Source organism: Aplysia californica, unplaced genomic scaffold, assembly GCF_000002075.1.
Source record: "Aplysia californica isolate F4 #8 unplaced genomic scaffold, AplCal3.0 scaffold00008, whole genome shotgun sequence".
Taxonomy (NCBI): domain Eukaryota; kingdom Metazoa; phylum Mollusca; class Gastropoda; order Aplysiida; family Aplysiidae; genus Aplysia; species Aplysia californica.
In genome coordinates this window covers 1,571,687-1,585,601 of record NW_004797278.1, presented here as the reverse complement: position 1 = coordinate 1,585,601, position 13,915 = coordinate 1,571,687, and the positions used below count along the sequence as shown (strand labels likewise).

At 37.1% G+C, this 13,915-nt stretch overlaps 1 protein-coding gene across 1 annotated transcript in view; it reads right to left on the bottom strand.

The window, feature by feature from the left end:
- Positions 1-13,915, bottom strand: part of LOC101856304 — a 52,848-nt gene that overhangs the window by 11,493 nt on the left and 27,440 nt on the right. The window contains exons 2-14 of the mRNA XM_035969725.1: positions 13,034-13,323; positions 11,581-11,731; positions 11,034-11,115; positions 8,878-9,026; positions 8,048-8,142; positions 7,076-7,126; positions 6,449-6,534; positions 4,603-4,651; positions 3,403-3,500; positions 2,818-2,946; positions 1,450-1,552; positions 1,130-1,215; positions 318-494 (exon numbers count right to left, since the gene is read on the bottom strand). Coding sequence (XP_035825618.1) covers positions 318-494; positions 1,130-1,215; positions 1,450-1,552; positions 2,818-2,946; positions 3,403-3,500; positions 4,603-4,651; positions 6,449-6,534; positions 7,076-7,126; positions 8,048-8,142; positions 8,878-9,026; positions 11,034-11,115; positions 11,581-11,731; positions 13,034-13,196 — 1,419 coding nt within the window. The 5' untranslated portion in view covers positions 13,197-13,323. The remainder of the gene's footprint in view (positions 1-317; positions 495-1,129; positions 1,216-1,449; positions 1,553-2,817; positions 2,947-3,402; positions 3,501-4,602; positions 4,652-6,448; positions 6,535-7,075; positions 7,127-8,047; positions 8,143-8,877; positions 9,027-11,033; positions 11,116-11,580; positions 11,732-13,033; positions 13,324-13,915) is intronic.

The following is a 13,915-nucleotide window of genomic DNA, read 5'->3' as shown; positions in this document are numbered from 1 at the left end:
AGTTGGCAACAGGTATACCTCAGAGCGGTAGCAAAGTGTATGGGTGCAAAAAACTATGAGAAGACTGGACCAGTGAGCTTGATATTATGTTCCCATCTGGTTTATCTCAGTGAAATATATTATATGGACAAAACAACAGACTTTTAGTCCTCAGAAGAAAGTTAGACTCACAGACAACCCCCCCCAATCCCAGGTAACTAAAAAAAAGGATGGCCTACAAACAACACTTTCCAGCTCACCTATAAAGATTTGATAATTCTTATTAGCACAGTGGCAACAGACATTTAGACTACTTACTTGGGAGCGTACATCATGACCAAACTGCTGCAATAGCCGCTGGGGAGGGAGGAGAGAAAACCAGAGGCAATGAACACAGCATCATGGGTGATATACACCGGCACTGTACGAAGCTCAGGTCGGAAGTTGCCCAGGATCATCAGAGGCACAAAAACCACTCGCAGAATGATCAGCACATTCACCCAGCGGGCATTTGGCTGAAAGAAATCACATCCATATGAAAGTTTGATGTGTACAGAACTTTCTTTATACTTTTACAAATCAAGTGTTTTAAAGGTAATTTTTTTAAAAACAAGCTGAAATTACAAATGAAAAACTTCTTAAAGCAATAAACAAAATTGCAACCACCCCCTCAAGGCACATTGGTGTGGGAAACCTATGGCTGCTCAGAGTAAGACATCCAGTATTTTATTACAAGCTTTCCTTTCTCATGCCGTGTAAATTTTTCTAAAATTGCAATTCTATAACACATTTACTAATGGGAACTACTTTTAAAATCTTTTCCATGGGTTAAAAACCACAATTGCACTCTTCATAAATAACCATCCTTCAATCCTATTATTGTACATCTTTTTCTCTGGCACAACTCTTCACTTCATATTTCTCATTCTATCCACATTCCATCAACTATTCTTTGTACAAAAATAAGCTCAGGAATTCGGTACAGTTATCCAATATTTACTCTCTCCACAATTTTCCGCTATCAGTGTGTGGCAACTCTTACTTACTCGGAAAAGAAACACAAGCTAGAAATATCTTTTATAAATTAAAAAAAATAAAACATAGACATTTTCATAGTGTTGGCCATGGCTTATCCATCAGTGACACATACCCATTTGATGAACTCCGTGGTAAGGTTTCCAATTGTGGCAAAGAAGTTAAAGCAGAGGAAACAAAAAATGGCTGACCAGTATTCACCTGAAACAAACAATAGTAACTATGTAAATCTACTGTTTTTAAGTAACATTCTTTAAAAAAGTATGATTTTGTTTAAATGTTCTTTAAAAATGGCATGCTACATAAAAATTGGAACAGAGGCATTTCAGAAAAACTATATCTTCTGACAAACTTACTTATTTTCAAGAAAATAAAACAAAAATGCATAAAGTATGAGTAACTGGGGTATGTGACAATTCTACTGCGGAAGCTTACCATCCATGTCAATATTCAGTGGCTTTACATCACTCATCACGGCTGGAAACAAGGCTAGGGTGATGAAAAAAACGAACCACACTCCAAACATTAAGTGATAAATCTGGGGGAAAAAAATTATTGAAATAATAAGCAAAATGTCACTGAAATGTCACATTCAAAATATTTAAAAGACGTAACTGAAATAAAAAACAAAGAAGGAAAACATAGCGTTATCATGAAATTCAGTGAATTGAAATGCATTGAGGAATCAAAGTTAATTACATTGAAATAATTGTATCAAGACAAATACTTTTTTTCTGTGGCCAAAAACTCCCATATTATTATGATCAAAACCTCGCTAAATCTCATAGGACTGGAAAGGACAACAATTTAATTACTAAAGAAAGGACTACAAAGTAGAACACAAAATATTTAACCATGTTCTCCCATCCTGACAAATTCTTATACTGGAGGTCTTTCCAGATACCATGACAATAATGACAGGGACCTACATTGTGGGCCTCTGCAGACTTGATCCTCATTATAAAGTGTCATATCTGAAACAGATATCAGCCAGGGCTCTCCCTTCATTTACTCTCTAAAATCCCATACTATTCGGGCATTTCCGCGTCACCATCTGTTCAGTTTACCAAAAAAGTTTCACTGGGTCTGCTCTTGCCTAATTTGCCTTCTATCTTTCCAGTGAGAGCAAGGTGCTAAAAGCCCTAATGTTGAAGCTAGTCTCACAGAAACCGCATTTGTCACTTCCTATTTGTTCTCATTTGTGAGCCACGCACCTGGGCTTCTTTCATTACTTCCTTGTTTAGATTTGGACAACAAAAAAACAACACAAGTCAGAACGTTCGGACAACTAAGCATGGGGTCCTTTAAAAACTCCGGTGGTTATAAGAACAAACATTGACTGCTTGCCTTGTGTCTTGATCCTGGAAACCTGTCTTACTCATCAGTTTTCAGGGTACAAGACACTAAAGATGAATTATACGTATACTGGTTACTTTCACTGGACTATATCAGTGGAGGTTTTTTCCAAACAGACAAAAGTATTTACAGCAGTTAAGGCAGCAGCATGATTTGTTTAAAGGTACAGCAAATCTTGACACTGACCATGTTTTTAAAGCTTTTCGATGAGAATTTCTGACAAGCAATAGGGGCACTTCCAATTTTGCCTTAGCAGCAAGCCTGGGCAGGCTTGCTTTTCTTCCGCTTTCAACTGCTCAGGAGGCTTTAAAGTGCACAACAGGTATAAGGGTCTCCAAGTTTGCTTGTCTTTTCTCATCGAAGATGGTTCTACCAAGGCTATGCACGGAAATCCTGTTATCTATTGAAATATTCCAAGACATAAATACGGTATAATGAACAACAAACCTTTTTAAAAACCCTGCCAAAGCTTCGGAACAGGATCACATAGAAGGGGGTGTTACTGTGTCCGCCTGCCTTTTCCATAGATTCTTTATCTTTGAGTTCTGCCAGTTTAACATAGTGACGATAAAACCTCTGCAATTAGAACAGAAAATTCCCAAGAGAAATGTAAAAATACAGAGAACCTCAGCTCACTGTATCAGACGCACAGTGCTGAAAAACAAAACAAGGCAATATTGATAAAACAATCCCCACGAAGAAATTCTATTGTAGATGAAAATACAATACTTCCTTGGCTTACAGAATATTTTAAATCTCACCCCTTCTCTACCTTTCTAAATCCATGCTGACAAACACACATGAAAATAGCAGTGATAATCCAAAGGCATGGTATAGCTATTAAATACACATTAAAAGCAGAAAAACTTGAGAAACAAGAGTCAGTCTTTCTCTTTTCCTCTCAGGCCATTCATTCTAGTGTCCTATGTAGTTACAGTCATGACAGTATTATTCTAACATGCCAAAGAAAAGGAACAATACGGAGATGGTATTGAAAAGTTAACATATTCTGTGTTTGTCTCACAGACTTACCGAATGGGCAGTCACAAAGTACGCATCAAATGCAACCATCAGTATGACAATAGCCACCACAAAATAGTAGATTGCTGATGTGCGTTTACTTGGAGCCACTGGAACAAGACAAAAGAGTATATTTCTTAAAATCTTGCCACAAAATAAACTAAAGTGCAACATACACATTCAAAAGACAGATACAACAGAAAAAATTAAGACAAAAAGTAAGTATATTTCATTACATCTGCTCAATTTCTTTCAATGCTGAAATGAAAAGAAATTACGAAAAAAGAAGGAAAGAAAAACCATCAACAGTATGAAATTTGAAAAGGTGGTTGCACTAAAAGTTTACAATTCCTATTTGAAGTATATCTTTTTATAGTAGAGGGTTTTGCGGCGCTCGCAACTGCATAAGGTCATATGAGCGTCAATTTTTTAAGTATGAATTATGACAGGTAAACAAACAAGTATTTCAATAATTCTTCAGAGCAGCAAAGGACAGTGTTGGTCAGCTTCAATTTAATGGGCAAGCCTTGTTTCAGCCAATAATGATACTCTACACATCAAATCTCTGTCTCACAGAGTGCTATTCATATCATACGAGAGGTTTACTTATGGGCATTACAGACTGGCCCTTCTTCTTTATAATTCCTTCATTTATTTCTGGCAGTTGCTTTTTCACACTGATAAAAGACCATTACTGTGTCAATGGGTGTCTATTTGACTCTCAAACACAAAAAGTTTAACAAAGTTAATACATGAAATCTCCCCATTCCCACAGCTTTTAATCTACATTGACAGAAGTGCCTGCACTTAAGACTAAAAAATAAAACTTGACTTCAATGAGCAATGTTCCAGGATACAGATATACATCTGACAGAATTGACTATCAGTAGCCTAGTGTATTCCAGTAAAACATTAAGTTGAGTAATTTTATCAATGAAAAGTTGTATGTGTACCAAGAAAAGGTTAATATTTGAATATTTGTAGACTTTAAAGCCAACACATTATAATTACAGGGTAATGACAATTACACCACAAACCATCTACATTTTTTAAAAGCACCCCCCCCCCCCTCAGAAAAGGAGAACAAAACAGTAGCATTTGGCCAAAATTGGTTAAAAATTCTAACCCCCCCCCCCCAACACACGCACACCTCTGCTTATACAACTATCAATCAGATTGACACTACATGTACACAAGAGTGAGTATACTTACAAACTAACACAATAATGTTGGTGATGGCGACCAAAGTCCCTGAAATATTCTGGAAAAAAATCCAATACTCAACTCATGAGAAACGATTTGCAGAGGAATGACGAACATTTACATAAAGTAATATCTTTCAAGAGAAGTAAACTAACATATATCTGACTGGGCAGAACACCCTATGTAATTTTGAAAAAAACCCAGAACTTTTGCCAAATCTATATTATTTGGGACTGAAAAGCTTGGCATTGACCCCTTCTGAAACAAAGTCAATCCCCCTTGAGCAAAAAACTTGATAAATGTGCACTAAAATGCATGAACCATTCCCCCTTTTCAACAAAAAGCGTCCTGAACTCAACCCCACAGAGCACACTTATAGGTTACTAATCTAAGCTAACATCTGTATCTCTCTTTCTCCTCATTTCCAAACTTACTTCCTCCAATTCAAATGAACGGACCTAACAACCTGACTTTCACAGCAGGAACAGTCCAGACCAGCACATTTGGCCAGTCCTAAGCAGTTCAGATTTAAACAAAGTAATACTGTATGATTTAACTACAACAAATGGGATATCAACTGCCTCTTAAATACTTCAACAACTTAGTGATCACAATTTTTTTACCTTCATATAGCACCAAAGTGAAATCAAAGGTAAACAAATCTAAAGACAAACATGACAGTGATCTAACACAGACAACTGCCTCCTTTTTTATCTTGAAGGAACAAACAAGTTAACGTCAAATTTTTCCTAAATGGCTTTAAGCTATATGTATGACTAAATAAACATCTGCTTCATACACACTGAGCATGAGTTGAAGAGTCAGAAATGAGGATCAATAATTCTATCAATTAAATGAGGTACTGCCACTGTGGTGAATATTTCATGTGTCTTATACAATTTTAAAGAAGTGGAACACAAATAAAAGGCTTTGTGATTTCGTAATAAAACAGTCAAAATAAAAATGTAACTCAAAGTATAAGAAATAAGCAGTCTTAAGATACTGGGTACAAAGGAAATGTCTTTCAAAAAAGTTTAAGAAAGTTTATCCCGTAAAAGAAGATACACAGACAGTGCACACAGGGCGAGCATGCTGGTGCTATCCAGTGAACTTTTCTAAACGTAAAACAAAATGTCATGAGAAACACTAAACATTTTTAAATATCTTCAAATGGCAATCCTAAATTGTAGGTTCTCTATGGGCATATAAAATAATCAAGACAAAGATGTGACAGGTCACAATATAATGGTACTGAAGATACACTTTGAAAAATTTGACTGATCATCCTATTTTCACTGATGACTCAGTTTCAGAAAGTGTACCTTCCGCCTTGATGTGTCACAATGCGTCATATATGTTTCAAACTGTTCAATCTGACATTGATAAGTTTTCATTATGGAAAATATAGAGGGACAGCAAAAAAAACCAACATGAATAATAACCTATGTCACATCTGTTGGACCTACATTGTATAAATTTTGTCATAGAGCATGTTTTATCAAGCCTTACCATTTAATGCTTATGGCATCTTCAAGCAAAGAAACATCTAAAAACTGCGAGAAATGAAGTATCTAGTAATAACTCACTAACTAATCAGTAAGCCACAATGTATGAATTATGACCTTTAAACCTAAAGCCAATGCACTTGTCTTGCAATGGGTAACTTTCAGTCAACACAGAGGAGTTCACTCTGCACTTAAAAAATATCCCTACACATAGGCATGCATTAAGTTAACGGGCATCACAAACATTATTTACTAGATAAAGGAACTTCCACAGTTTAACAAAAGCTCTGCTGACAGATGGCCAAATACAATATATAATGAATTCACTGTTACTACAGAGTGTCACTCACATTCCCAAAAATTACAGCATTTGTGTATTTCATGGGCAGAACGGCAGCTAAACCATACATGCTGTTTTGGTAGATCCCAACAGCAGCTGTTCAGGGACATAAAAAGAAGTAGAAATATAATAAAACTTTACAAGAAAAAGACAATAAACGAGTGACAGGGTCAAAATCCAACATGATATATCACATTAAAGCTGTCAACATCTGAATCTTCACAAAGAGCAAACAGGGAGGTCGGTAGATAGATAAGCTCTTTTATTTAATGTTAATGCTCCTGAAACAAAGTGGAAAAAACAGTGATAAAAAATACACCTCTTTTATCCTGACAGATGGTAAAATATCAGTTGAATACCAACCAAAACCATTTAGTTGCTCTTTTTTCAAAGCATCTCTAATGGGAGTAATGAAAACACAAAGCATGAATCATTAAAATATTGTGCAGGGTTATGTGCTGGGGCAATGGTTAGTGGATATTGTGTTGAGGTTGGAAACAAACATCCCACAACTTTAAAGTTAACAAAAACACATGAAATACTAAAATGACATTTAATTCTTGTTCCCAAATCTATAAATCTTGTCCTCACCAGTATTTCTTTTTTTCTGAACAATGGAACAGGTAATACATCTCACCATTTATAACAATAGCTGTAGCCATGGTTATCCAGAAGAAGGTTTCTGGCCCTGAGGACAAAACATAGAAAACAAAACACTGACATTCTGAAGACATCTGCATGTGTGTGTTGGTGTGTGTCTGTAAGTGTGTGTGTGTGTGTTTTGTGCGTGAGCGTGTGTATGTGTGTGTGTTTGTATGTGTGTGTGTGTGTGTGTATGTACGTGTGTGCAAGTGTGTGAGTGTGCATGTGTGTGTGTGATGCATTTTTATGTGAAGAGAGGGGAGAGAGAGAGAGACAGAGAGACAGAGAGAGAGTGAGAGACAGACAGTGACAGAGAGAAAAGCAGAAGCAGAGAGAGAGATACAGATAGAGAGTGAGAGACAGAGACAGAGAGACACAATAAGGCCATATAAGTGCCGAAGAATAGATGTGTTACAAGAGAGTAACAAACACAAAAAAGAAGGAGAGGAGAGAAGGACGATTGATGTTTGATAGGAAAGAAGGAGCAAACCACACCAGAGCACCCACCAACCACTCCATCACACAGACAGACAGACAGACAGATACATAAACAGACAGACACAGAAGCAGAACAGAGACTGAGACAGAAAAAAAATGACGTAATTATTTATCAATGGTACATTTAGATGGATTTACAGATGATAAAAGCCACATAAAGCACTTTTTAAAATAACAATAAATGATGAGTGAAAGTGAAACGGTCTGCATTTAATAATCTTATCATGCATGACATATCAAAACTTTCTGAAAAAGCAGGCAGTTAAAAAAAAATATTCCTCAAAATAATAGGTATTAAATCCAACATTGACAAGAAGGGTAAATACAGCAAATTCTTTTTCTAGGCCTTAGAAAAAGATCAAATGCAGTAGAAAATGAAATAATGTATTAATAGAGGAAGCATATCAATCCATTCTCAAAGCATTTTTTTATTATCTTACTTATAAACTAATTGAAATAAATCACTTACATCCTGAAGTATCAATCATGGCCAACACAACTGTCACAATGAACATAACAACTGTGATGGTGATGCCAGACAATACACGGATGCCCAGTGTATTCCTGCAGGTTGGAACAGAATGAAACGTGTCAAAGACATGAGCAGTAAAGTAATTTGAATGCTCTCTGCACAAAACTACAAGCGTCAAAGACTGAAACTGTGTTGCACGAAGCCCTAGGATGATCTTAAACGGAGAGTGAAAACAAAAAAATGACTTGATACTGATTGTCGTGAATATAAGAACATTCACCAAGGAAAAACCACTGATGCAAGACCTGGCCGAGAATAAAAAAATTGACTGATAAGTAGCTAGTTGTGCCTAACAAACATAAGAGTGATGTTCGAAAACGCAGACGAAGCGCGGACTATAATTAAAATAGCAAGCCCCCTCCCCCCTTTCTAAAAAATAGGAGTTTCATGTCCAACTACCTTTTGAATCAAGTAGATCATTTTGAAGCGACCCCAACTTGGTGGATTGAGTAAAGAAAGAAAAGAAAATATGAAAGAAAGGCTGGGATAATACACCAGACTAAGTGTAATATATCAATGTGAGCACATACCTCAGCACAAGGATTCAAGTGTGTTAAGTACCACGAGAAGAGTTGTAACTTTAAAAAGAGACATAACATGGGCACAATCATTGCCCAACAACCCACTTTGTGAGGGTGGGGTGGGGTGGGAACATCCTTTAAGTAAACTTTGATGACTGTGCATAGATTTATCTAAAAGATATTATATTAGCCATGAGGCAAATTTTAACAGATATTGAAGGAAAACAATATGACCCAACAGCTTACCCGCCACACTGCACAAAAATGTTGACGAGGTTCATAATGAAGTTGGGGTACTGTGAAGCCATACCAATGTAACTCATGAAGTTGGTTTTGTAGTCCAGCAAGGCCTCTGACGACTGGTTACCCTGGTCAAGCTTGTAGTTTTCAAAATACTGTAAACAGAAATAAATAAACAATTAAAAAAAAACATGAACCCAAAAGTTGCCTTTGAAGGAGAAACCCATGCTTTGACCAACTTGGATGTTCAGACTGGCATAATGCAAATATTCAGACCAAACGTATGAAAAAAAAGTAGATAAAACTCATTAAAAACTTAGAAAACATATTCTATGCAACAGGTCTTTCACAGCCCCGCCAAAAATTATTGGATAAAGAGCTATTCCCTATTAGTGCTTTGAGTTAAAAAGTTAGCTCCGCAGATGTGTTGCGAGTCTTTTGTCCACAACCATGTTGTAAATGAGACTGGTTGGACGGACGCTGTTTTCAGGGTGGTATCAATTTAAATGATAAAGCACTTGGCTTCTTCCAACATATCAAAGATTCAACACTGTGAGGTACAGTTTATGATCTCTGGAAGTTGTCGGCAAGCTGTTAAAATGTACTAAGCCCAGAAAGCATTACATGACAGAGAAAAAAACTGTTCCATTCTTTTGACAATTGTACATACATTTTATATTTTTTCTTGCTTTTATTCAACATTCAGAATTTGGAATTTTGACTAAATGTTTCATGAACAAATGCAACCAACACCTTAGATTTAGAAACCGCAATTAAAAAAAAAAAATTTCAATTGGGGGCTCAGTACATGTTAACAGCTGGCCGATGACGTGTAAATTTTTATCATAAAAGTCTATTTCAACATCTGACTGGTCTTTAAAACTCAATTTGAACGTTATAGAGGAATCTTTTCTCTTATTTTGTTGAACAAATGCTCTAATGAACACCCACAAGAGACTGAATTTTGATAAGATATGTCAGGGGACATTTCATAATTGTACCCAACTTGTAGTTTTGTTCTGAAACTAGTCATCCTATCTATGTAAATAGGTACTGTACAAACACAGGCGCTACAGAAACATAGCTATCTGATTTAGTTTTGTGCACAAGTGTGTGTGTGTTTGTGTGCGTGTGTGTTTGTGTGCGTGTGTGTGTGTGTGTGTGTGTGTATGTGTAGGGAGAGGAAATAAAAAAAAAGAAAGGAAACTTTGAAACTTTGCCCAGGAACAATTTTATTCTAAATGTACAGACAACATCCATCTCTTGTCAGTTACCTTTCACTTAAGGAGATATGTACATGGCACGAGGAACTTTAGAAGTACAGTACTTTCTTTCCATTTTTACGCCCTACAACAGCAAATTAGAGACTACATAGTTGAGTCATGAGTGAACTTATTGACTTTTATGAGAACAGATATGGTCTCTTTGGTAGCCATCTTGGATATGTAAACACCCTTTTCTCTCAAGTTCATGAACACTCTCTCTTTTGCTATATATAGAGAGCTACATTTGGTGGGTTGGGCCAAGCTTACTGACACATTGAGTATCTTCTGATGAGATCAGAATTTTAAAGAAACTGAATCAGGGCTGTTTGCAGGACAAGCTGCTTAGTGTTCATAAAAAGGTATCTTCACTGCAGCATTCTGTGACCGAGTACGACGTCATGTATTACTTTTAGGAACTGGGCCTAGTTTTGTCTAAGGCAAACCAAAATTTACAGGAGGAGGAGTCCTGTATCCTGCATCAACACTAAACTGCTACAGACACATAGTTCTTGATTGTTTTAGGGTTTGAAAGAAGACAGGCTTGGAAGCACAATGATGCTAATAAAACATATTACAGCCACATGGGGACACGTGGTTATCATCACCGTCAAATTATGGGATAATTTGAAGAAAACGCACCAACTTTTGAGGATGGTGCCCTCAAGAAAAAGCTCTACAAGTGATTTTTTTTTACTTTAAAAAAATGAAACAGCAAGTTTTATTGATTCTTTAAACATTGTAATACCCGAAAACAGATAAAGTTGGAAACATATTTTTTTACCCCAAAAATTGAGTTTAGAAAATATGCCTACAAGTCTTACCCCAACCCTTAAAATATGGGGGGTAAGAAAAAGTAATAAGAATTTTGATAAATACAGCAATTGTGCAAATACTTACAGACTTTGCATTAATGAACATATTCCATGGAATAAGGATGGCAATGCCATGTACCATCATCACAATGTAGACAACACGAAACCTGGGAAGAAAAGAGAATTTATGCGTGAGTCACAATCAAGATAAAATCTTGTATATCATACCCAGTGCTCAGAAATATTGTATTACAGAAAGCAACAATAATCTTACAACCTTCCCGACAATTGTCTCTTGGACGTTCACAACATTCTGCTTCACCTTGTCACGAAAAACCCCATCTCAACACCCCCACCCCCCCGGTGCCTTTTCTAACTTATAAACAGCATTTCCCCTTATCCTATCAACAATACCCTTTCTAACCCATTTCAGCTAACTCCCTCTCTCCTCCCCCGTACCTTTTATTGGAAGAAATAATAAATAAAATTTTTAAAAAAATAATAATATAAATTATAATAATAATAATAATAATAACAATAATGATGACAACGGTAATAGTAATAACAATAACAATAATACTAATAATATATTTTTAAAATATCCCAACAGATTCCACAACAGCATTTGTCACCTGTCCACAGGTGGATTCCTCTCCATCTCCTGTATCCTCTGTGAGAGACTGCTGGACTTGTCCACCACGTTGTTGGCCACACTGTCCCAGCCGGGGTCTAACTTGACTGGTGGCAAGAAGCGCTCTCTTTCTGATGATGACATCATTGACTCTGAAAAACACAGAGAAACACATCCTGGCGAGGTGCTTGTTGTGCTTTATGCTTTGACTGATTTACCATAACACTTTAAAAAAAAATTAGTTAGAAAAAAAAATTCAGTTTAAAAAAAAAAAGTTTTAGTAAGAGTTTTACAGCACTTGCAACACAATAAATTCATATAAGTGCCGAAGAATAGATGTGTTACAAGAGAGTAACGTACACAAAAAAGAAGGAGCAATAAGGTCGATAGATGTTTGATAGGAAAAAGGAGCAAACCACACCAGAGCACCCGCCAACCACCCACAATTTTTTTTTCTTTCAATGAAGGTGTTTATAGGCAGGCAAACTTTTCCGACCCAGCCCTAGGGCAGAGAGGGTTACAACATCATCCAGCAGAAAAACCAGAGATATTAGATACAAATTTCTCCCCACCCGGGAATCAAACTCAGGTCCCGTGCATGTGACAGTGAAATGCACAATTGTTACACTACAGATGTCCGTTTGCTGGTCAGGGAAGAGGCAATAAGCAGAATATCAAAATAAAACAATGCCTAAGTCCTAGAGTAGTATCATAAGTATGACAGTAACCTTTATAACTTGCACCATGTGACACAGCATTATTATTATTATCATTATACCCTCAACATTTCAAAATCTAAATCAACTTGCCCACACACACACACACACACACACACACACACACACACACACACACAAACACAGCAAAAAAACCCAACTCTCCTTAAATGTATTAATAGTACATGCTGCTATTTCATTTTATGACTTTTGTTACAAAATTTGAAATGACCACTTGGTGAGTCTCAAAAACTACAATGAGGTATGTTTATGATGCCCCTTGTTGAAAGTGAGCCATGCCAACATTCAACATCAACTTAAACAAGAAACCACCAGGCGTTCTTGTTTCTCGACATAATCTTCATATCCAAAATCCTTCACGAAGGCATGCAAATCCAATCATTGATACTTCCCTTACGCCTTGCAGTGTGCACACCCTACATCAGGGACCAGAGACCAGAGAGTACGGCGGGACAGGTACCAGTATCCAGTACCAGAACTCCCGGTACAACCTTAGGCTGTGTCAGTACCGGTACCAGGCCTCCAGTATCAGTGGACTGATGGAAAAAATGCAACAGTCCAAAACACTAAACGTGCAGAGCTTCTAACATCCTCTATTCTCAGTCCCAATTATAGTACCTGTACAGGAGGTACTCGACACCCAGTTCCAGTAAAGTACCGGAACTCAATTTCCCCAGTACCGCACCGCCCAGCACTACCAGAGAGCACACCACTCACCATTCATCCCGTTCTTGTAGAGGGGCGACTGCCTCCAGGGATTGTCGTACTCTCTGCTGCCAGCCCGCTGGTTCCTCTCCAGGGACGCCATGGGGTCTCTCCTCCCGAACGTGATGAGCTGCACGTTGGAGGGGTCATCCTCACTGGCGTTATTCCCATTCATGACGCTGTATCACTGGGAGGGACTGACTGCCTCAGACTCACGGGTTAAAGACACAGCGCAGGGTTATTATCCAAAAGTGTAGAAATATCTACGGGTGGTCACATTCTTGGAAAGTATGGCTTAAGTTCTGAAAAGACAAGAACAAAGAATTTAATTATTTTTTGGGGAGTAAAGGAGAGGAAATATCAGAATAAAAAGGTCTGGCAGCACCCCGTTGCAGGAAGAGGCAAATATATTTTTTAAAGCACTTTGAAATAATAAAAAATAAAAATGTTTCAGGCATGATCCACCTAGCATTTGAAAAAAGGTTTGCTTGGATTAAAAAAGATTAAACAATAAAAAGAGAAACCACCGAGTGCAAAGAGGTCCGCTCTGTATGCTATGAAAATAGATGCCACACTTTTCAGTAAATTCAAGAGAACAGGTAGGACCAGCCCGCTCAGCTAGAAACCCTGCCTCGAGAGTACCAATATGTTTTACACACTATTCCTTTCAATTGCGTTTATTACATGAATTCTCCTTTTCCAATGATTACGTATCAAGCTGCCATAACATAAAAATATATACATTAATGAGTCAATCAGAAGTAAAAAAATATATAAATATATAAAATCAATAAATCGCAAACAACGCACAGTTGGGAGAATCTTCCTCCGCAAACTGCCATGCTCGTTTCACACACACACACACAAAAAGATAATACAAAATTGAACAATTGA